The sequence below is a fragment of the Diceros bicornis genome, chromosome 1 (genome assembly GCF_020826845.1).
Source record: "Diceros bicornis minor isolate mBicDic1 chromosome 1, mDicBic1.mat.cur, whole genome shotgun sequence".
NCBI lineage: Eukaryota > Metazoa > Chordata > Mammalia > Perissodactyla > Rhinocerotidae > Diceros > Diceros bicornis.
This window is the reverse complement of record NC_080740.1, coordinates 47,503,502-47,525,551: the sequence shown is the minus strand read 5'-3', so window position 1 is coordinate 47,525,551 and position 22,050 is coordinate 47,503,502. Positions and strand designations below refer to the sequence as shown.

Genomic DNA, 22,050 nt, shown 5'->3' with positions numbered 1-22,050 from the left:
TGTCTGCCCTGAGAGAACGTGAGCTTCCTTCTGCGGCCAGGAGCTGGTGCCGCTTCATCTCCATGTTCCCAGCACCTAAGCACTATGGTTGCATACAACTTGGAGACGCTTAACAAATGGTTGTTAATTTAAATCTTTCTATGGATACTATGAATTTTAAAGATCTATTAAAAAGGATCTGCTTTATATAGGTAAACAAGTTGAAAAAAACATCTTGATAAGTCATACAAATCAGAGATGTCTTGCAGCCGCAAGACAAAACAGCAGAGAGCATGGCCTGCGTTAGTCTGGACCCAGATAAAAGCAAGCAGGTCAGACTGCTAGGCAGGTTGGGGGATCCAGAAGCTTTGGCTTTTTCTGCAGCCTCTCTTTTGGGAGAGCAAGCCCCTCTCTCCACCCCACTTCAGGGACCCCGCGTTCTGCTTTTATATGACTCCTTTCCCCCAAGACCATGTAGACAGACAGATGTATGTGTATGCATACATGCTCTCTGCCCCTCAGTCCCCTAAAGGGTTAGATAGTGAGCAAATCACGTGCACTTGTGGCTGATTGGGTTCATGCATGTTAATTAAAACTCATTTGCACTTGAATTTGCACTTATGTTTCACTGGACAAAGAAAGGCAGGTCTCCCCCTATTATAATAATTCAGGCATCACTAAGCTGCAGGAGAGATCACTTGGGGACAGATCAGTACCCGAAGTAGCAACTCACTCAGCTGGTCAAACCTGGTGTGTTTGGGGGGTGATTAAGGGGGGGGCTGTCCTTTTGGAGAGGGGCTGGAACCACTTGAAGGCGGAGGTCTGCTTGCCGGGAAGAGGAGAGAAGTTCCCATAAACTTGACTGTGGGTTCTCCTCCTTCCAGTGGGCTCCCCTTCTTGGCTGGGCTCAGATAATCATCCCGCCTCTCTTCCTACTCTCCTTTCCCCTCCTTACCATTATACCATGTCTTGCTCATCCCTCTCTCTTTCCCAAGACTCCTAGAGGTTGATTTAGTGTCCTAATCTCTTTTCTCTCAGTTTAGCATTTAACTTTTTTTCTGGCATGACCATCCCTAAGCCTCTTCTAGTCTTTTGCCACAGGCTATGAGGTTTCTGTCACAGAAATGCTCCCCCAGAACCCCACCTCTTCAATAATGACAGTAGCAAGGCATAGCAGAGGCCAGTCTACAGACTGATAACTGCCCCTACATGGGCCACTGGGGCAACTTTTGAAATGACAGACAGGGCCACCATGTAAGATTGTACAGGTTGTATACTACACAAGAGCCCCTGACCAAATGGCTAAGTCGGGGCAGAAATCCAGCTCATACTCCACCTGGCAAGAAGTGCACCCTGAGGGATTTCCAAACCTTTTCCAAATTTGGACAGAAGGTGCTTTATGGGCTGGCAATGACTCCGTCCTCCTCCTCACCCACCCTCCAGATTCTCATTCGGTAGGTGTGAGGTGGGGACCAGGAATATGCAAGTTCAAAGAGTTCCCAGGTGACAGTGATCTTAGCCAGGGCTGGGAACCAGGCTGGAGACTGCATATGTTCCCACACAGCTGGAGTGGAATCTTGATTAGCTGTAACACAGTGAAGAGGTGTTCTGGCTGACTAAAGTCAGAGCAGAAAGAAAGAAAAAAAAGTCAGCATGTTTCTACTGTTTTTGGAAAATACTTTATAAAGCGTATCACTCCACTACTCTGGAAATACACACACATAACTAATTATATTTCACTGACATCTGGAATTTCAGAATAATGATTTTTGAAAAGCCAGTCTCATTTTATAGCAGAGCGTGTGTGTGTGTGTGTGTGTGTGTGTGTGTGTGTAGCAGAGGTGTAGGAGAAGGAGCCCAGGACACAGCCTATATCCTGGAAGGTGTTTCATTTTTTTCCATTATTTTCCTGCAATCTGTCTCTTTTTGATAAGTAATCTTTTGGCTAAAAGTGTCAATAAATTAAGGTTCTAAATAACCACATATGATAAATGTACATGTCTTTTCTTTTGAAAAATAGTACATTTCTTTTGGAAATAATATCTGGGATACCACATGCAACTTAAGTTTTGGTTAATCTGTATGGTAGTACATTTTAAAGCATTTTTTTATGACTAGGTAAAATGGGACTATCAATTATAGAAGAAATAAACAAGAGTCTTAGTTCCTTTAAGAGAAAAAGACAGTCTAACATTAGAAAAGAAGGTGAAGTTATGAGAAGAGGGGGATGAGCCCCATGGTAAGAAACCAAGCTGACTTCCTTAGTATATCAGGTTAGCACAGGACTTCCTCCATTTAGGTGTGTCAGTTTCCTTGTAAAGAGCGATAAAGTTCTCCCCACCCTTATCCCTGGCTCCAAACCCGGAGGCCTGATCAGCCTCTCCCCATAGTGTCCTCAAATGGCTGAGCACTTGGTGCCTCTACATCATCTTCTTGATTTGGTCAGGGGAAGAGCCCAGGTCCCGGTGTTAGCTTTCACTGATTTCTTCACAAAAGCCTCACTGTTACCCCACACACTGCTACCCTGTCCTGAGATATTAACATTTCACCTAGAGCAATCTCAGCAACAGGGAGAAAGGAAACAGAATCACTTGCTTGCCTTGGCTTAGGTTATTTATTTGGCCCCAACCCTGTTTTCTAAATGAAAAGCAAAGCTTTCTTTACATTGAGAAAGGTCCTTATGAAGTATTTACTCAAAACAAGTTTGTGAGGAAAAATTATGAGTCTATCCAAGTGCTGACAATGAAATGGTGTTCTGTGTAAATAATAGAGTCTACTCTTCTTTCCTTTTAGAAAAATAAGCCAATTCTAGGCCCAATTCTAGGGTGTTTTTTTTTTTTTGGAATTTTAGGAACTCTCTTTTCCTCTACATACATTTGCTTACACCAAGTATGTTGTCAGTGTGGGGGATGGCGTGATTGAAAAAACATTTCCAGCAGCCTCAGATACTTGCAGACCAACAGCCCACACAGAAGACCCAGAGAAACAAGACATTGGAGCCACGAAGCGAAGAGACAGTGGGCAACAAGTGATGGAGCAACATGAAGCAGCAAAGCTTCTTCCCTTTGGAGAAGCAGACCAGTCACAGACGGACAGAGGATTACAAAATTATGTTGTGTGACAAAGCCATTGCCTTCCTGCAGGAGTTCCACGGGTCTAAGGCCAGATGGGATAATTTGTCTTACCCCATGACCCAGACTGTGGAATGCAACTAACATATTTTCCTGCTGGCTTCAGGCCAAATCATATCTCCTGCTTTTCTCATGTATACTAGAGTATGTCTTTCAAAGGCTGGTTCTAAAGCATCAAAGCAGGTGGTCTGGTGTGTTCAGGAACACCTCACATTTCCTCTATATTCATAAGACAAAGGTAGATTTGATGGAGTATTGCCCAAAACAAATGATATGGCCTATTAGGAAAGTTCTGAGTTTGCCAGGGGATTAAAAATGCTATTTTGCTTCATTGTGGTCATTGAGAACTTAGTACTGGTCACTCCGTTTGAGAACTTCAAGAACGCTTGTGAAGTCACAAAATCTGATTTAATCCCTGGTGTGATGCAGTTTCAACATTTAGTAACTGAGAGCGAAACAGAAACATGGGAAGGTAAAAGTTCTTATTTGAAGTAAGAATTATCTCAGTTTTTGCAAGTCAAGGAGAAACTAAAGAGCTAGGGAGTCCTTGTGTCTGTGGGTAGCTCCTATTGACAGAAAATAAAGTCCATTACACCAGCCTTGCTTTGTTTCTCAAGGGACCTCTCAGACACCAGAAATCAAGCACACGGCAGTTGGTCTCAGTTTACTCCTGTCAGAAGCCAAAGGAGCTCTCAACAAATTCCAAAGGACTGAGAAACAACACTGAAGAGGTTACCGATGAGGATCTGAAGACTTAATATTGTTAGGTTGGCAATACTCCCCACATTGATCTATAGATTCAATCCTCATTAAATTCCCACCTTGTTTCTTTGCAGGAATTGACATACTGATCCTAAAATTCATATGGAAATTCAAGGAACCCAGAATAGCCAATATAATCTTAAAAAAGAAGACCAAAGTTGGAGGACTCACAGTTCCCAATTTTAGAACTTTCTACAAGCCTATAATAATCAAATCAGTATGGTATTGGCATAAGAATAGACATATATATCAATGGAATAGAAATGAGAGCACAGAAATAAATCCTCTCACCTTCACAGCCTATTGATTTTTGACAAGGGTGTCAAGACAATTCAATGGAGAAAAGAACAGTCTTTTCAACAAATGGTGCTGGGACAACTAGATATTATATGCAAAAGAATGAAGTTGAACACTTTCTTTATGCCATATATGAAAATGAACTCAAAGTGGATCAAAGACCTAAACGTAAAGCTAAAAACTATAAAATTCTTAAAAGAATACATAGGCATAAATCTTTCTGATCTTGGATTAGGCAATGGTTTTTTAGATTTGATAACAAAAACATAAGCAACAAAAGGAAAAAATAGACAAACTAGACTTCATGAGAATAAAAATGTTTCTGCTGCAAAGAGTGCCATCAAAAAGTAAAAAAACTCGTAGAATGAGAGAAAGTATTTGTAAGTCATATATCTAAGGGCCATATATGTATAAAGAACTATTACAACTCAATAATAAAAAGACAAAAATATCCCAATTAAAAAATAAGCAAAGGATCTGTATAGATATTTCTACAAAGAATATATACAGATGGCCAATAAGCACACGAAAAGACATTCAACATCATTACTCATTGGGGAAGTGCAAATCGAAAACACAGTGACATACTATTTCCCACAAACAAGAATAACTATAATCAAAAAGGCAGATAATAACAATTGATAGTATATATGGAAAAATTGGAACCCTCATACACTGCTGGTGGGAATGTAAAATGGTGCAGCCACTTTGGAAAACAGTTTAGCAATTCTTTTTAATTCTTAAAAAGGTTAAAAATTACCATATGACCTAGCAATTCTACACCTAAATATATACCCAACATACATACATCCACACAAAAATGTGTACAAGAATGGTCATAGCAGCATTATTAATAATAGCCAAAAAGTGGAAATAACCCAAAGGTCCATCAACTAATGAATGGATAAATAAAATGTGGTCGATCCATATAATGGAATATTATTTGGCAGTCAAAAGAAATGAAGTACTGATCTATGCTCCAATATGGATGAACCTTGAAAACATTATGTTGAGTGAAGGAAACCAGTCACAAAAGACCATATATTGTATGAGTCCATACAATACCCAGAATAGGCAAATCTATAGAGACAGAAAGTGGATGAGTGGTTGCCTAGGGGAGGGGAAGAAGGAAAAGGGGAGGATTGGTGAGTTGGGGTTAATGGGGAATGACTGCTAATGAGTATTAACGGGGTTTCTTTGAGAGGTGATGAAAATCTTCTAAAATTGTCTATGGTGATGGTTGTACAATTCTTCGACTATACTAAAAACCATTGAATTGTATGCTTTAAATAGGTGAATTCTATGGTGTGAAGTTACATCTCAATAAATGTATATTATATATAGAAAGAGAGGTTGCTGGTTATTAGCACTGATCACCATGGTCCTCTCGCATAATTCTCAGAAGTCTTCATCTATGCTGAAGATAAATCTCAGCATAACTGCCCTCTCCCCCAGCACTTCCTGGAATAAGTCTGTGTGTGGCAGTTGGGTGCAGCAATTAACAGCGCTGGCTACGTGGCGGGAGAGCATTGGTGCAAATCCTGTCTCTCACATTTACTGACTCTGGGACCTTGGTCAAGCCACTTAACTTCTCTTTGCCTCAGCTTCCTCATCTGTAAAAAGGAGAAAATAACATTTCCTAACTCATAGAGTTGTTGTGAGCCTGCAGTAAGCTCTCAATAAGCATAGCATACTATTATGTCTCTAGAGTCTTCTTTGTATGCATTTTCGCTAAAAGGTAAGACCAGTCTGACTCTATGATTTCCTAAATGTGACATCTATAGTATGGAGGCAGAAGATTCTCCTGTGAAAGGTCCATCTTCTAAAAATATGAACCATCACTAAAGAGGATTCTTGGTTTGTTACTATCAATTTCTGTTTTAAAGGACAAGTTAAAAAACGTTTTGAAGAATACTGAAGAATCAATATGAAAACAGTTCTGTCTTACAAATGTCCTTCTCTTTTCTCTCTCTCTCTCTCTCTCTCCACACACAAATATATTTAGCTACAAATAAAATACATGTATATGTATATATATATATAAATACACATACACACACAAAAGACTTCAAAGGAGAAGACAATTTTAAAAGAAAGTTTTGGTTCAGTTATTTATTTCTAATCCAGTCTCTAGTTTAACAAGGTTTCACTCTAAATTGGCACATCAGCAATCAAACATTTTATTTTACTTTCAGTGGAAATGGTCGTCAATATATCCAGTTCATTCACCCCAATGTTCAATAACTTTCCTATTGCATTTCCATTGGTAATTTTTCTTAATAAGTATTTAAAACTCCATGTTTTTTTGTTTGTTTTGTCTTTTTTAGGATAGAATTGATTGAAGTATTAAAAAGAAGAACAAAGGCTAGCCCCGTGACCTAGTGATTAAGTTTGGCACGCTCCGCTTCAGCAGCCTGGGTTTGGTTCCCGGGTGGGGATCTACATGGTTAGCAGCCATGCTATGGCGGCAACCCACATACAAAATAGAGGAAGATTGGCACAGATGTTAGCTCAGGGCAAATCTTCCTCAGCAAAAAAAAAAAAAAAAAAAAAGTGCTTTAAGAAAGAAACGAAGAAGAAGAACCCAATTTGCTTGGGCCTTTGGTGCATTTCCCAAGTCTGTACATCATGAACAAAAACATTGTTCTTCTTCTAAGACCACTGTTAGTTTGATAAGTTTCCTGGCTAAAACCATAAAGTCATATAAATAAGGAGAAACTTCCACCTTGTGGTTAGAAAATTAATAACCATATTATGAATTTTTATGACTTAAACATAACTACCAGAAACAGAAAGTTTTAAAACTTTTATTTCTAGTAATGAATATTTTCATATTTGCATATTAACCATATTAATATTAATATTTCATATTTTTGCCTCAGTAAGGTGAACTTAATTATATTCTTATGGTTTTTATTTCAATCATTCTTTCCTCAGTGCTCAAAAATACCACAGAAGTCTTGCTAAATTCTTCACAAAATTCACATTTTTCCCCTCTAGCTGGGCTGAATTCTGACAGTGGGACATTACATGAAGGCTCAAGAGAACTGCCCCTGCACGATTCAACAAAAAGTCATTCCTGGATTACAAATTAATTAGACCTAACAGTAATATTTGTTGGGTAAAAATGTGTCATCTTACTGGAGACTACTGTATTTTCATTTTTTCTGAAAAGTCGACCTGTGTGTTTCTTTGAAATAGCAAGGAACAGCACTAGGTGTAAATTGGCGTGTTTCCCACTTCCAGTAGTGGTCCTTGGCTCTCACCTGACCATCCGGGGAGGCAGCGGCAATGGCCCGTGGTGGGGTGGCAGCCATCCGCGTGGCTGCAGTCACAGCGCTCGGCACAGTTCAGCCCATATGTGCCATCCTGCATGGAAGACAGCAATGAGGACATGAGAAATCCCACGATGGGGGATGAAAGGGGCCACAGTCAGCCATTTCAGATACGGTACACTCCTCTCTCAAACACCGCTCAGTGACACGCATCATAATCACCTCTTCCCGTGTCTTCTCACCACCCTCAAATGTAGGCTCCAGGAGGTCAGTGCTTTAAAATCTCTCAAAACTTAGTTTATGTCTGACATAATGGTGGAGAATGGTGAAACTAATTAAGCCAATATGTTGATATGCATATATGCAAATATATGTAAATATGCAAATTAATTAAAAGAATCTTTTTTATCTTATCATAAGCCACAACTCATAAAAATATTTTGGTTTGCTCCTACAGATTTTTATAAAATAGTTCAATGTTCCCTAAAAGGCATTCTACTCTTTAGTGGAAAAAGAGCACTCTGATCCACATAGAGAAGCTCTAAAATTAAAAAAGTATCATAGCTCTAATTGAATTAAGTTTGTTTCTATAAGTTGTCAATGGGATATGTGGAACTATAAGGAAAAATGAAAGTCTTTTGTTACTTTTCCTAACTAATATATTCCTTCCAATGAAGTCTAGATAACGTGAAGTATTCTGATTCAAGGTCCTAAGACAGCTTGGAGTACGAGTGGGCACACCCTCTTCACTAGTCCCTTCCCAGACCTTAACGTTTTCACATGCACATCAGCACTGGTGGTCCAATGGAGATGAGACTCTTCGTGGACATGATCATCTAGTTTGTGGGAGAGGAATGGAAAGCTCTGCATTTACAAGGCCAGCTCTTTCACGACAGATCCTGATGAACTGTGGGAGGGCACCACAAACCTCCTACACCACCTAAGCACTAAGAAATACATGGGGTGCACAGTTACCAAGAGGGAGGAACCTGAGAACCAGCATAACAGGCAGTGGGTATTAGATGGCATAATCATTTGTCTAGAACTTACTAAAATAAAATAAATAAACCATTTTTTAGGCCCCACTAATGTTTGATAGGGTTGCAGAGGACTTAGCTTCACTACAATATGAACCACTAAACCATCAGCCTTCGCTGATTTACTAATGCATCTAATATACGAAAAAGGACAGGATTGTACCCTAGGCTTTGTTTGGTCTACAATCAGATTGAGTGAAAGGTGATCTTCAAGCCCATCTCAGAGCACTGATAATTTGTTCACTGGTGGATGAGAGGCAGAAAACTAATTTAACTGTGTCCTAGGGGTTTGGAGAGCATGGAATAGCCCAGGGAAGATCCTCTCTGCCTTGGGAACTGGGTTGTACTTAATGAAGAGGAAGCCTAAGGAGAAAAGAACCTTCATGGAAGGCCCCTCTCGAGGGTCCCTGTTCAGGGGGTCATAGTGTCATCATGCCATCAGATGATCTCCCGGAGGCAGAGAACACACACCACCGAGAGAATGCTTAATGGCTCGGGTGAAAAGAATTGTGATAGGGGAAGAAAGAGAGATGGAAAGAAACTGGACAAGTGCTTCAGGAAGAGAGAGAAATCAGCACAGTACTATAGAATGCCCTTCCCCTTTGCACCCTCTGTCAGCCTACGGTAGACACAGTACAGGATTTCTAATGTCCTGTATGACGAATATCTCCAAAGCAGGTCAAGGGAATGGAGTCAGCACTGAACTAGGGAAATCTTTGGAGATTCTTGTGATTCCAGAGATATTTATATTAAAAGACGGCTGTTTCCAAATCTTCTTTCACTACCTCGATGAGCATTTCTGTGACACAATCACACTCCCCTTTCAATTCCTTGCCACTCTCCACCCCAAAGGCGGGAGGGTTTCCATTATACTGGAAACACAATATTTGGAGAATTAACAGGCATACACTGGGTATTTGACAAATGCTGTTGACTGGCTGCCACAGAGAGATGGGTGTATGAGAATAGAGAAAATAGAGGGGGGTGGTGGGGGAAGTCGAGGTAGAAATGAAGGAAAAGAAAGAAGTGATTCTCACACAGCCACCTAAACAATTTCGATGTCTACCCCTTTTCCAATCCTATATCGGATTTGAGTTCAAGCACCTCAATTCTTCTAATAGTTCCTGAGGTTTGGTTCACACTCAGACACTTTAAATCAGGAAAACCACAAAAATAAGCTAACCCTCTGGCATCAGCTCCTCCCAGCCCTTTCCAGTTGGGGCACTGGTTCAGTCGTACCTGGCAGGGAAGTTCACATTTCTCCCCGCGCCATCCGGGTGCACACGTGCAGGTCCCGTCCAGGGTGTTGCAGGCTCCGCCGTTGAGGCACTGGCATGTTAAGTTACAGCCAAAGCCCCATGTGCCACTGGGACAGCTGATGGAGCAGTCCACCCCATGCCAGCCTGCCGTGACAAGAACGCCAGAGCATATGAGGAAACAAAGGCAGCAGGGAGTCTGCCGAGCCTTTGCCAGCCACCTTTCCCTTTAGAAAGATCTTGGAGATGCACAGCAGTGCCCCCAGCCCCAACACAGAGAGCACTGGCTCTTTCACGTAAGGCCTTCATCAGAAATGAACCAAAGCCCCCCAACAGCTGTGTGTGCTGTGTGATCCTCAAGGATGCCAACACTGAGAAGCATTACTGGGCTACTGGGGGAAGAGATATGGAATGGGGGCACCTTTAACGTGTAGTGATGCACACCGTGGAATGCTGAGTTTTGTTCAGGTCAGGAAAGTGAAATATTTATATATGTTTAAAAGAACAACGCCGTCTTTAAAGCAGAACTACATTAACCATGAACAGTGGTACCCAGAGTCCCAGCTGCTGCAGCAACAACAGATACATACGTTCTGGCCCTCACACAAAATCGGTGCCTGGCTGCATCTCTTGTCATGACTTCAGGCCAATTTAGGGGCACGCGTACATGTCTGCTTGCTTACTCGTCCCCAAAGCACAGAGACTCACAGACTTTTTGGAGCTGGTAGCAACTTCAGAGATCATCTCATGTGAGCCTCTCCCCTTGACTCACGAGAGCAGGGGTTGCTGAGTTCAGGCTCAGCTGGAGCTAGAAGCCTAGTCAAGGTTTCTTTCCTGTGACTTTAGGAGACAACAGGACCAGGATCAGACCATTCACCCACTTACCTGCCTTGCAAGTACAAGACCCGTCCACAGGAGAGCAGACAGCATTGTTTTTACAGCCACAGAGAGAGGAACAGTTTACCCCATAGGTCCCCAGAGGGCATGGGGTAGAGCAGTCAATTCCCTAGACAGGCGCAAATAGGGAAATGTGTGCAATTTTACCAACTGAAATAAGGCCAACACAAACAAACAAAAATCTATCTTGGCAAAGCTAATTATACTCCCTCTCTAATTTTAACACATTATATTTTAAAAAGTTGCATAATGTCACCACTCTACAAATTTTAGAGATTCAAAGGCAATGCTAGCTGGCTATGTTTAGTATACAGGATTGAATAAGACCCCAAAAAGCCTGCTGCCTTCATTAATTTTCCTTTGTAGCAAATACAAAACCCTTTGTCCTCGTTCACACAAGTAGATAGATAACAATAAACTGTAGCTGTAAAATGAGTCAATAAATAAGCATAAATATGAACTATACATTAAATTGCAATGCTTCATAGACTTCCTTGTATAATATGTAATATGATTAGTGGGTGAAGCAAAGAACAGAACACACACTCAGCCAGAAGTGTGAAGCGTGATTCAATTTATTATCTGACAGTGAGCATTAAACATAGAAGTCAGTTACTAAAGGTGCCTGGAGGCCACCTCCTCTGAAAACAGAAGAGACTCTTAAGACAAGGCTAATTCAAGGGCTGGACCAAAGAACTGTGACATAGTTTAGAAAATCCTGTAAAGACTCTCTCAGCTCTGGGACTTTATGACCCATTCGTTCTACATTGTGTGCTCTGGAATAATCATCCACATTTTTCATAGTTTAATGTTCTCCTCTTTAAAATGGGAGAAAATAACTCAAGAACAACCCATTTTCCTTTAAAACAAAGATTCCTAACTATAGCTAAGAAATCCTAGAAACTAGGCAAAATTCTGCTCTATTGGCCAAGAGGCATATTTGTAAGGTATAGATTCTCAAAGGAATCGAAAAACTTACTACTAACCATTGAACGTAAACACATAATAAATGCTAACTTGATATATTATGTGCCTTCAAATTACAGGGAATTAAAACAAAAACTGTTGACAATAATACATATCCTACTTGGAAAAGTAACTTTTTTGTTGCCTGTAAAACACAGTAAAATAATTACGTAAGAAATAACTAAAATATGTCATACTCCATGACAGATATTAATTAAATAATTAAATATTAATGCCACATTTATAGTTTTACCAGCTTTCCTAGTCATCATTCTAAGGTAATTACTTATATCTCTCATTACTACTTTTCTCTTAATTCTCTTTCTTGTTAACAATGTGATTGATTTTAGCACATTTGTGCTTCAGAAGAGGTCATATAAATCATGGTATCAATATGCTCCACATTGCACTCCTCGCCTTATTCCTCCAGAGCCCAAGCCACTCACTTTGAATCCTGGGGCACAGGTGCACTTTCCACTCACACTGTCACAGTCAGCCCCGTTTTGGCAGCTGCAGATCTGTTGGCAAGCTTCCCCGTAGAATCCAGGAGAACATGTCTCATTACAGTAGAGTCCCGACCAGCCCGGCTTGCAGGCACACTCTCCAGACATGGGGTGACAGCTGAGAGATGTGGATGAAAGGAGCAAGTCACTCTCGGGTAAACATGACACCCAAGGCCCATGCAAATGTTGCTTTAGCCATGATCACTAAACGTGTGGGTAATTCTATGCATGATAATTTAAACTTCATTCTCAGGCTTGGTATGATTTAATTAATTGGCTGAAACCTGATTGGTACTACAGAAATGTTGCATGAAATCAGTGTCATGCTCTAACAGGACAACTATTACAATTGTGTCCTTTTGTCTGAAACTCATTTTAATTTTCATGAATTGAAAGCACTAATTCCATAAGAGATCAACTAGAAGAGAAAATCTAAAGAACTCCACCCAATGAACAATACCAAATCAATTAACCAGGGTGATAGCCAAGGAACTCCAACAGCAGCGTCCTTTTCAGCCTGTTTCTTTCTCTCGGCTCCCCATACCTGGTGGTGGAGCAGCTGTCTCTACCTGAAACAGCAGCCACATTGATGGCCAGGCAGCCAGCTGTTGCTCCATAGCAAATGGACACATCAGCTGTGCTAAGAGGCACGCGTTAGTGGGGCTGACACAATAGGGCACTCTGTGGCCCTCAAAACACATGTGCTTCTCACTAGAGGAAAATCTTAACACTCCAACTAGCTCTGCTCACAATTGGAAGACTGTTCAAGATGGTCTTCCTCCCTTGATGGAGATAAAACCCTCCCCTTAACTACGGCCAACAACAAAATCCAGTGTTGCATACGACATTTGCTAAATGACCTCTCATCAGAAGACCATTCATCGATTTTCTACTCTTGAAAGAACAATGACCTGGAAGGGATGAAGACTGAGGAGGTAATTCCAGCTCTCCCACTATCTGGTCAACCTTAGTGAAAGCACATAACATCCCTGAGCCTGATGTCCTAGTCTGTCAAGTGAGGGTATTAGCGACACCCCATAATCTCATTTCCTACCTCTTTTTTTTTTTTTAAAGGAAAAAGCCCATGGGTTGGACAGTTTGTTACTCATTTTCAGAAATTTATGTAAACATACTTTTAGGCCCCCGCTGCAACCAAGTGCCCACAAGCAAAGGCCTAGGTATCTGTCACAAGCATTACTCAGAAAACATGGCAGGAAAGAAATATCCACGCACAACTCTACATTTAAGATGGTTTCTTGCGTATAGAAGGTTTGGACTCGGAAGACAAGGGTTTGAGTCTCAGATCTACTTAGATCTACTCGATCTAGTTATCTGCTATTTATCCTTGGGCAAACACCTGGCATCTCAAACTTCACATGTCAAAAATGGAGCCCTTGTTCTTCCCTTTCTTCAACCCTCATTCAGTGTTGGCTCTCAGTTGTCCCACTGAAGTAACGGCACCACCAGCAACTCAGTTGTTTAAACTAGAAACTTCAAAGTTATTCTTGATAACTCCTTCTCTCTCATCTCCCATATCTGCTTCATCACTAGGACCTAACCACACTAGCTCCAAAATATATCTTGAATCCCATCCACATCTCTTCATCTTCACTGTCACCATCCTACTCCAAGCCAATGTCACCTATCTCCTAAACTCCTGAATAGCCTTCCAACTTTTCTCCCTGCATTCACTCATGTGTCATCACCTGAAAATAGATCACATCATATCATTCTTCTTAAAATCCTTCAAAGGCTCCCCACTACAGTTTAGAATAAAATCCATTCTGTTTAATATAGGTAGAGTGATGATATAATTTATTGTCTAAATCAGGACATTTTTAAGAGTGAAGAGGGAGTTACTAATAATTATTACTAGGACAACAGGCCTAAACCAAACGGTCCCTGTAACACCAGATATATGATCACCCTCAATACAGCCTCATCATCTGGCCACTGCCTACTTGCCAACCTCTTCTTTCATTGTCATTCTCTCTTTATTTCTATGCTCAGCTGCAATGGATTTCTTTTAGTTTGTGAAAGCATTGAGCTTTTGTAACTTACGGCTTCACGTGGCCTATTCCATACACCTAGAATGCTGTCTCGCCACTCTTTAGCACTCTCCATCTTAGCCTTCCAATCTCAGCTTAAATATCTTTCTTAAAGGGGCCTTCCCTGACCACTCACATTTAAATCTGGTCGCTTCTGTTACTATATTTCATAGCACGCTGCTCTTTCTCCTCATCTCACTCATCACAATCTATAATCTCATGTCTATTTTTACAATCCTTTAAAGTCTTCCTTCCCCTCTAGACTTTGAGCTCCATGAGGGCAAGAGTTGAGTGTGTTTTGTTACCTGTCCCTGGCACACAGTAGGCCCACAGTAAATAGTGATTGAGTGAATAAGTGAAAATCTCACAGTTGACGTGTAGTGGGGTCTGACTCCAGGGATCTTGCTTTCCCACACTAATCTGCTTCCCCCTAATATCTCTGAGTCATCCAGCTGTGTTAAATTATAAACTGTATAACTGCATACAAAGGCAAGATTTCCCCCAAAATTAGTTTTTAAAATGTCAAAGTCATGGCTTAAAGAGAATCACCATTAATTGCAGGGAATACTCACTTATGTGACGTTTATGATAACATGGTAAGTGAGAGCACAGACCAGCAGCTAACATCTACTGAGCACTGAATGTGTGCTAACACCATGCTAAGCAATCCATGTGCATTATTTCATTTTCTCTTACAACCATTCTAAGTGTTAGGTGTGACCCCATTTTATAAATGAGGGAACGGAGACCTAGAAAGAGTAAGTAATTTATTCAACATCTTACACAAGTAGTGGCAGAATCAAACTTGAATCCGGATTTGTTTATTTGCTTTTACACCAAAGAAAAAGGAAGTTTGATAGCAGCTTGCTAGGAGGGCTAGCTAAGAAAAACAATTGCTAAAATTTAGGATTTCGCACAAATAAAAGGTTAGCAGGACCAATAAAAGCCTGTATTGTGCAAAAAGCAGGGACAAATTTAAATTTACTTTAGGAAGGCCCTACATTTGAGAAAAGGAAAAGAAATATTTCAGGTGATGGATTCATTAAAGTAGTTTACCTTTTCTTAACATACTATTAAAAAAAGGACATCTTTTAATAGAAAATATTACTTTACAATAAAAAGTAGAAAATAATATTCATAACGTAGACATAAATGTTAAACAAAACAGACAATTTGGGGACAGGGAATTGAACTAAGCTAGAGACAGACAGAGAAATTGATATTCAATGCCCCCTAGTGAGAATTAGTGCAGCACACTGGTTCTCAGATTGATTGACGCCAAAATTAGTATTCTGCAATTTGTAATTAGATGTAGGAAGCCAGAGCACTTTGGACGCATTTGATGGGTTCTCATTCAGGCAGCTTAATTGGTAATGAGATTTACGCGTTGATGTTACAGCAGTAGGTTGGAGGTTGAAGGGTAATATACTCCTACCTGTTTTCTTTCTAAAGAACAGATTGTTTTGTGTATATGAAAATAGGATTATACACATATAGGAGTATCTATCATTTTATACACATATACAAATAGATATAAATATTCTAGTAAAATTTTTCAATTGAAGAGTTAAATTATTATAGGAGTCCAATACAATATTGGCTAAAACAGAATGAGTCGTTGAACTTCCCCTCATTCATTTCCATAGATGTTATTAATGCTCAACTGTAATGGCAATTAGGTGCCATTTGTACATAGGCCCATCTTGATTGCCCACAGCTATTAAATGTCCTTATTAACAAGAGTTAATATACGTATCCCATGTGGCATCTTACTAAATCTCGAATTTTATTTTCCTGTTCAAAATCATTTCCACCATAAAAGTTAGTTTTCAGTTGAAAAGTCCAGGTCACAGTGAATGTCTTTGAGTCTATAATAGCACCGTTTTAAAAATACTAATGTCACTTACAAGTATATTTGAATTCATTTTGACCCTGTGATAGACTACAATAAAAATAGCTACAAATTCTTTGCAACTCCTCCCATCAAAAAGTGGAGTGTATTGAATCTGGACTTGGTCGTGTGACTCGTTTTGTCTAAAGGGACATTAGCAAACACGACATAACCAAAGGTTTGAAAAGTGTTTGCATGTTGCAGCTTGTCTTGCCTCTTGCTGCTTTTGGAAGCCAATCACCGTGTAAAGAAGCCCAGGTTAACCTGCTAGACGCTGGAGACATATATAGCTCAGTTGCCCCTATCACCCAGCCAAATGCTAGATACGTGAGTGAGGAATTCAGGACCAATCAGCCTCCAGTTGATCCGCCAGCTGAACACAGGGAGACCAGCAGAAGAACCACCAAGCTGAGCCTAACCCAAATAGTCAAGCAAAAAGTCATCAGCTAATAAACAATTATTGTTTTATACCACTGAGTTTGGGGTAGTTTTTTCTTTTTATACAGCCATAGTTAACCGATACAAACCTCTGCCCACATATATGGCTGCGATATATGTTGATATTATGTACATCCACAGAACTCAAAATTTACCTATGTACAATGTAAACTAGTAATTTACTTGCATTAGTTATCTTATTAATTATAATGAAAGGTTTTGGGATAAATATACATCATGAATTATGTAATAGCAAGCTGCAGTTGTTTGATTAAATGGTAAAATGAACAAGCTAGAATTTCAATTAATACAAACATTTTATGCCTTTTGGTTCAAAGGAAATGTGTGTTTCCAACAATTTTACATGGAAGTTCAAGATATAAGAATCAAATGGATAGCTCCAACTGTGAATTCAACGAGACAGTCACATAATCAACATCCAATTGGTTTCAAGAGAAATTTGTAAAAGCTAATTTTTAAAAATAGCTTTCATTATTTAGGGAAGTACTTAGGCTAATTATTTTTTAATCTTCTGATTATTTGACATACGTCATTAGATAGATTCCATGTTCTTTTGATCTACATGATTGTCAAATAATTTCACGAACGTCTTTGTTAAAGCATAGATGCTTAGGTACACATGACCTATGTCAAAATTATCATGGTATTGATGTCAATCAAATAACCGTCCACTTGCACCTTGACACTACTAACATGGTACCCAATTCCAACAAAATCGATATTTTCTCTGCTTGTCCAGTTCCTCTCATAATAGAGCTCCTTTGTATAGGTTTATTAATCTACTTGATTTCAGGCTGTGTCTACACACAATGAAACAGCACAGTGGTATTAAAAAGTTCATAGCTATCACTACATGTGGCTTACCTTTTGCTGGGACAAGCCTTATGCTGCAGGAAAGGCAGCCAAATTCATGACTTGTCTCCAATCCTGCCAGCTCCTTAAACATTGGAGAGTTGAAAAACAAACAAAATCCTACAGAGATTATTCATTTTTACTCCCCAAATGTTTATTTAACCTTGTCATGTAAGGAGTAGCAATATTTTCCAATGAAGAAAACCAAAAGTTGACTGAAACAGCTTACAAAGTTGCTTGAGATATAGGAAGAATGCATTTTTTTGGTAAGTCCCACTAAAATGTATTCCAGCGTGAGCACACACATGTGCACACACACACACTTACACAAAGTGCAAAGTCCATTGTTTTATTCCTTGTTAACAATTGTTTAAAGAAAAGACCAACCACAGGCTTCTGTTTACTTTTAACTTTTGTGCATTTGAGATTTGATGTGGCTGCAAGTTATCTTTCAGAGGCATAAATGAAATAACAGCCGTGCTGAATGCAAATCAAAGTAATTCTCATAACATCTGAGCTGCTATATAGTGTACTACATTTGTGTCAGACTCCACTTTTCCAGCAGTTTGCAAACGAAGTCCAGAATTCGAAGTGATATTTATCTGGTCCTTGGGGGAGGGAAAGGAAGAAAGGCAGTAGAAAGATATTTTCAGGGGCAGACAAGGTATAGTAGGGTGGGTGGGATCATGGTTTCCTGTTCTTAAATTCTTCGTGAGATTTTTGAACTAAAAGACCCCTGTGAGTTCTATTTCAGAGTAATCAATTCTGAAAACATATTTCCCATGTGACAGCCACATGTGAAGCACTTTCACAAAACTTCCACCAGTATACTTCCTCTCTATACAGATGTGCTGTCAAGTAAAAGATGTTGCAGTGAGAATCATTTTGATATTTTTACACACTAAACTGGACTTAACCCACGTCTCTCACTGCATCTTTGCTTCTAAGGGAATGTCATAGAATCCCTTCCTTAGGGAAACGTTCTACTAACCTCAGCAAATTTAATTTTTGCCAGTGGCAAATGGTAGCAAATAGAATTTAATATCCACCCATGACCATCTAATAATTTTAGCACTCCTGACTTGGACCATCACCCACCCAGTGAAAAAGTCTTCTGTTTACTTAGCGGTTCCTGCTCAGGACGATCCAGAGGCAGGAAGGGTCTTGGGTGAGACCTCTCCGACAATCCCTCCTTCCAAATAGTGGACACTGTGGTTAAAGCTTTATGAGGACACATCCTTCCAGGGGCAGCCGACCCTCACCTATGAGTGTTGTCCAGGTGGCAGGGGCACTGCTTGTCACATTTGATGCCATAGACCCCTTCTGGACACAGGCGTGCCTCGCAGTGCTCACCAGCAAAGCCTGCTTCACAGAGGCATGAGCCACTCACGTGGTAACATTTCCCTCCATTGACACACTGGCAGGTCTCAGCACAGCGAACTCCGTATGTGCCAACGGGACACTCGTCCTGGCATCTATCAAGCAGGAGGTGGGAGTGAAAGATGGATGAGTTAGTACCATGTGAAAATAAAAGGTCAATTCAAACAGGCTTTCTTATGTATAAATTGAAACTGCTTTTTGGGTTTGATATTTATTTAGTGATTATCCCTTCACAGGCATGAAAAGTATGAAGATGAATTACATTGGCTACAGATAGAGGTAACAACATTATGACTTGTTCAAAGAAATAAAAACAAAAGCAAAATAAAATTATGAGCTTGAGACGTGGAGCATGTTTTACACCCAGTGCTTGTCAAGGGTATATGTAGCATTTTAGCAGATATCAGGAAAGGGAGAAAAGAAATTGTCCAAATGTTAGTCCCAGCTCATCATTAGGAAATTTAAACATATTCTTTCTCTGTTCCAAAGAGAAAATTATGTAGCAAATTTGAAACTAAATTTTAATTCCTTTGGCTTTCATGTTGACTAATTTTTAATCTCAGCCATGCATCTGCTCTTTTCAAAAGTGAATGGTAATCATTGCTCCTCATTTAGAAAGTTATGTATCTAATAAATAAAGTCCTCCTTAGATGTGGGGATGTCTGAGCTGTTGAAATCAGGTGTCCTCGATTCCAACCTGAGGAGCTCCTGCCAGCGGGTTGTAGGAAGGCTTGGAGGTCTCTAATGCAAAATTTTTGTGAAGTGGGATATTGTCCTCTGTTGAGAAGAAGGGCTGCCAAACAGCAAGGAAAAAATATCACACCTCAAAAATCACTTTATTGTTTTTTGAAAAATGACATTAGAGCTCAGTCCCAGAGGAAGGACATGCTCTGGGTAAACCAGATCAGATGAGAAGCTGAGCTGCTGGAGGGCATCATGATAGAGAAGAGAAAACTATCACCGCTTCGTGGAAATCATGACTAGCTCTCGGTCCAGCCAAGTTTCTTTTGGACCAGGCAAGGTGACTTAATGTGGCTTTCTGCAGCAGAAGGAGTGCTTTCTGCCAAGACAGAGGGAGACAGGGTCTCCTCTAGCTGAGCACTCACCACAAGTATGGTACACTTTGTGAGTCTCAGCAGGCACTGCCTATGTGTCTCTCAAGTCACGCCAGACCCAGCGTCAAAAATGTAGGTCAGCGTTGCATTCTTCAGATCGGTATAATGCAAGCAGCAAGTGCATGATAACACATTCAGGCATACTTAAAAGCAACAGCAAAGGGACTGAAAAGCAATTATTTTCCACAAGGCTTCGCATATCTTTAATGATAGAGTGTGATTACCAACAATACCAGGGCAGGGTGGGATTCTATTTAAGTGTAGAGGATACATCTTGAGAATCTTCTGATAATTTTTCTGGTTAACTCTGGCTCTGGTGATAGAGCTAGTGATAGAGACAAAGAAAAGAGCCTCTTGCAAATTTGGTTTCACAGACTCTAGACATCTTTAGGTACATTTGTTAATAGGCAGAGTCTTCAAATCAACTGCTCAACAAACCATTAGAAAAGTTCTGGAGTAATTGAACTCACATTTAGCACAAAATCAGATATGTGTTTTAAAGCTACACGAGTATACCTATTTTTAGACCAGAGAATTTTTAAAAGGTACTCTATTTTTAACTTGTAAGAAGCTTTAATAAGCCAAGTTGCTTAGTTTATTCCTTAAAGATATAGACTTTAGAGGAAGAAATGCTGAAGTACAATAATTTGGCCTCCTCGTGGCTCTGCTAAAGGCTGGCACGACAACTTTGCAACCTGTCTGTCCAGATTTACTTGCAAGTCAGTACCGAAAAGGAAAAGATAAACAACATAAAATAATATCACTGAAACGGACCCAAATGTTAAGCTCTATGATTTTAACTTAGTAAAAAGTACAGCTCTAAAAGTGGGTGAACAGGGCAGAAACGGGAAGCCTGGAAAAGTGTCTGCTACGAAATGACAGGGAACCAGTGTGCATATTTTATCCTATCTTGGCAGAGACTTCTTTTTCTCTGAGAAAACAAAATCCATAATAGTTGGTTCTGGCCCATATTTACCTTTCTAACCTAAAATTAAACATACTACTAGTTTGTATTATAAATGGCAAAAAGCCATTTGAATTTTACTTACTAATGTAGCCGTTATGTAAAGCTTGGTTCATATTCCCACTTTCTTTTTTGTCAATGTTGCACTTGTAAGAGAATCCTGTTAATAATCATTACGTCTATTTCCATCTACCAAACCAAAATGGTAGGATATCTTTTTAGAAGTAGACATTTTCCGTCTTGAAAATAAACATAATCATGAAGTAGCTTAAACCTTTCTGATTGGCTGAATTAAAAGTCTTTGTCGGGGACGACCCCGTGATTTAGCGGTTAAGTGCGCATGCTCTGCTACTGGCCACCCGGGTTCGGATCCCGGGCGCGCACCGACGCACTGCTTCTCCGGCAGTGCTGAGGCTGAGTCCCACATACAGCAACTAGAAGGATGTGCAACTATGACATACAACTATCTACTGGGGCTTTGGGGAAAAAAAAAAGGAGGAGGATTAGGCAATGGATGTTAGCTCAGAGCCGGTCTTCCTCAGCAAAAAGAGGAGGATTGGCATGGATGTTAGCTCAGGGCTGATCTTCCTCACAAAAAAAAAAAAAGTCTTTGTCAATCAGTCTTATCTCCCTTTGGGCCTCTTTATCCAAAATAAACATCATTTCCCCAGGAATTTTATGCCCTTAATGTTGCTTTCGTGATCCCAAATGGAACAAGAAAAGCTATCTCAGGAATCAGTAAAAGAGGAAAAACATTTTCTCAGGAGAGAAGGCAGTTAGAGATATAGCCATAAATATTGGCCACAGTAGAAAAATATGGAAATTTGGAGTTTCTATTTTTTTTTTTTTTTTGATTTTGAGTAATGCCCTGGAATTGGGGAAAATGAATAAGCATTAAGTAGAGTTGAACTAATAAAACATGACACCAATTCTCAAACCAACAAGGGGCACAGGCTTGTTTTAATACCATTTCAATTATTATGTTGCATCTCATTGTGAGCTTATGGAAAATAAGTGAGTTAGCATCTAACGAGTGGCAGCTCCCTCTTTCTCCCTCATCCTTTTGAGCATGTCCCTCCCTAGAGCAACTGGAATAACTGGGCCAAACCATGATTTAGTGTGAAAGAGTCACATTCCTCATTAAACATGGAATCGATGGATCAGCTGCCTGCCTTTCTAACATCTGGAACTGCTGCTCTGGGGGAAATATGAAAAGTGCTGGGAAAGAGCCAACTCTT

The 22,050-nt window shown here is 40.0% G+C and overlaps 1 protein-coding gene across 1 annotated transcript in view; it reads right to left on the bottom strand.

Annotated features, from left to right (window-relative positions):
• The window catches only part of MEGF10 (multiple EGF like domains 10), a 121,227-nt gene that overhangs the window by 28,415 nt on the left and 70,762 nt on the right, over positions 1–22,050 (bottom strand). The window contains exons 8-12 of the mRNA XM_058539742.1: positions 18,616–18,828; positions 12,047–12,221; positions 10,623–10,743; positions 9,721–9,884; positions 7,436–7,538 (exon numbers count right to left, since the gene is read on the bottom strand). Coding sequence (XP_058395725.1) covers positions 7,436–7,538; positions 9,721–9,884; positions 10,623–10,743; positions 12,047–12,221; positions 18,616–18,828 — 776 coding nt within the window. The remainder of the gene's footprint in view (positions 1–7,435; positions 7,539–9,720; positions 9,885–10,622; positions 10,744–12,046; positions 12,222–18,615; positions 18,829–22,050) is intronic.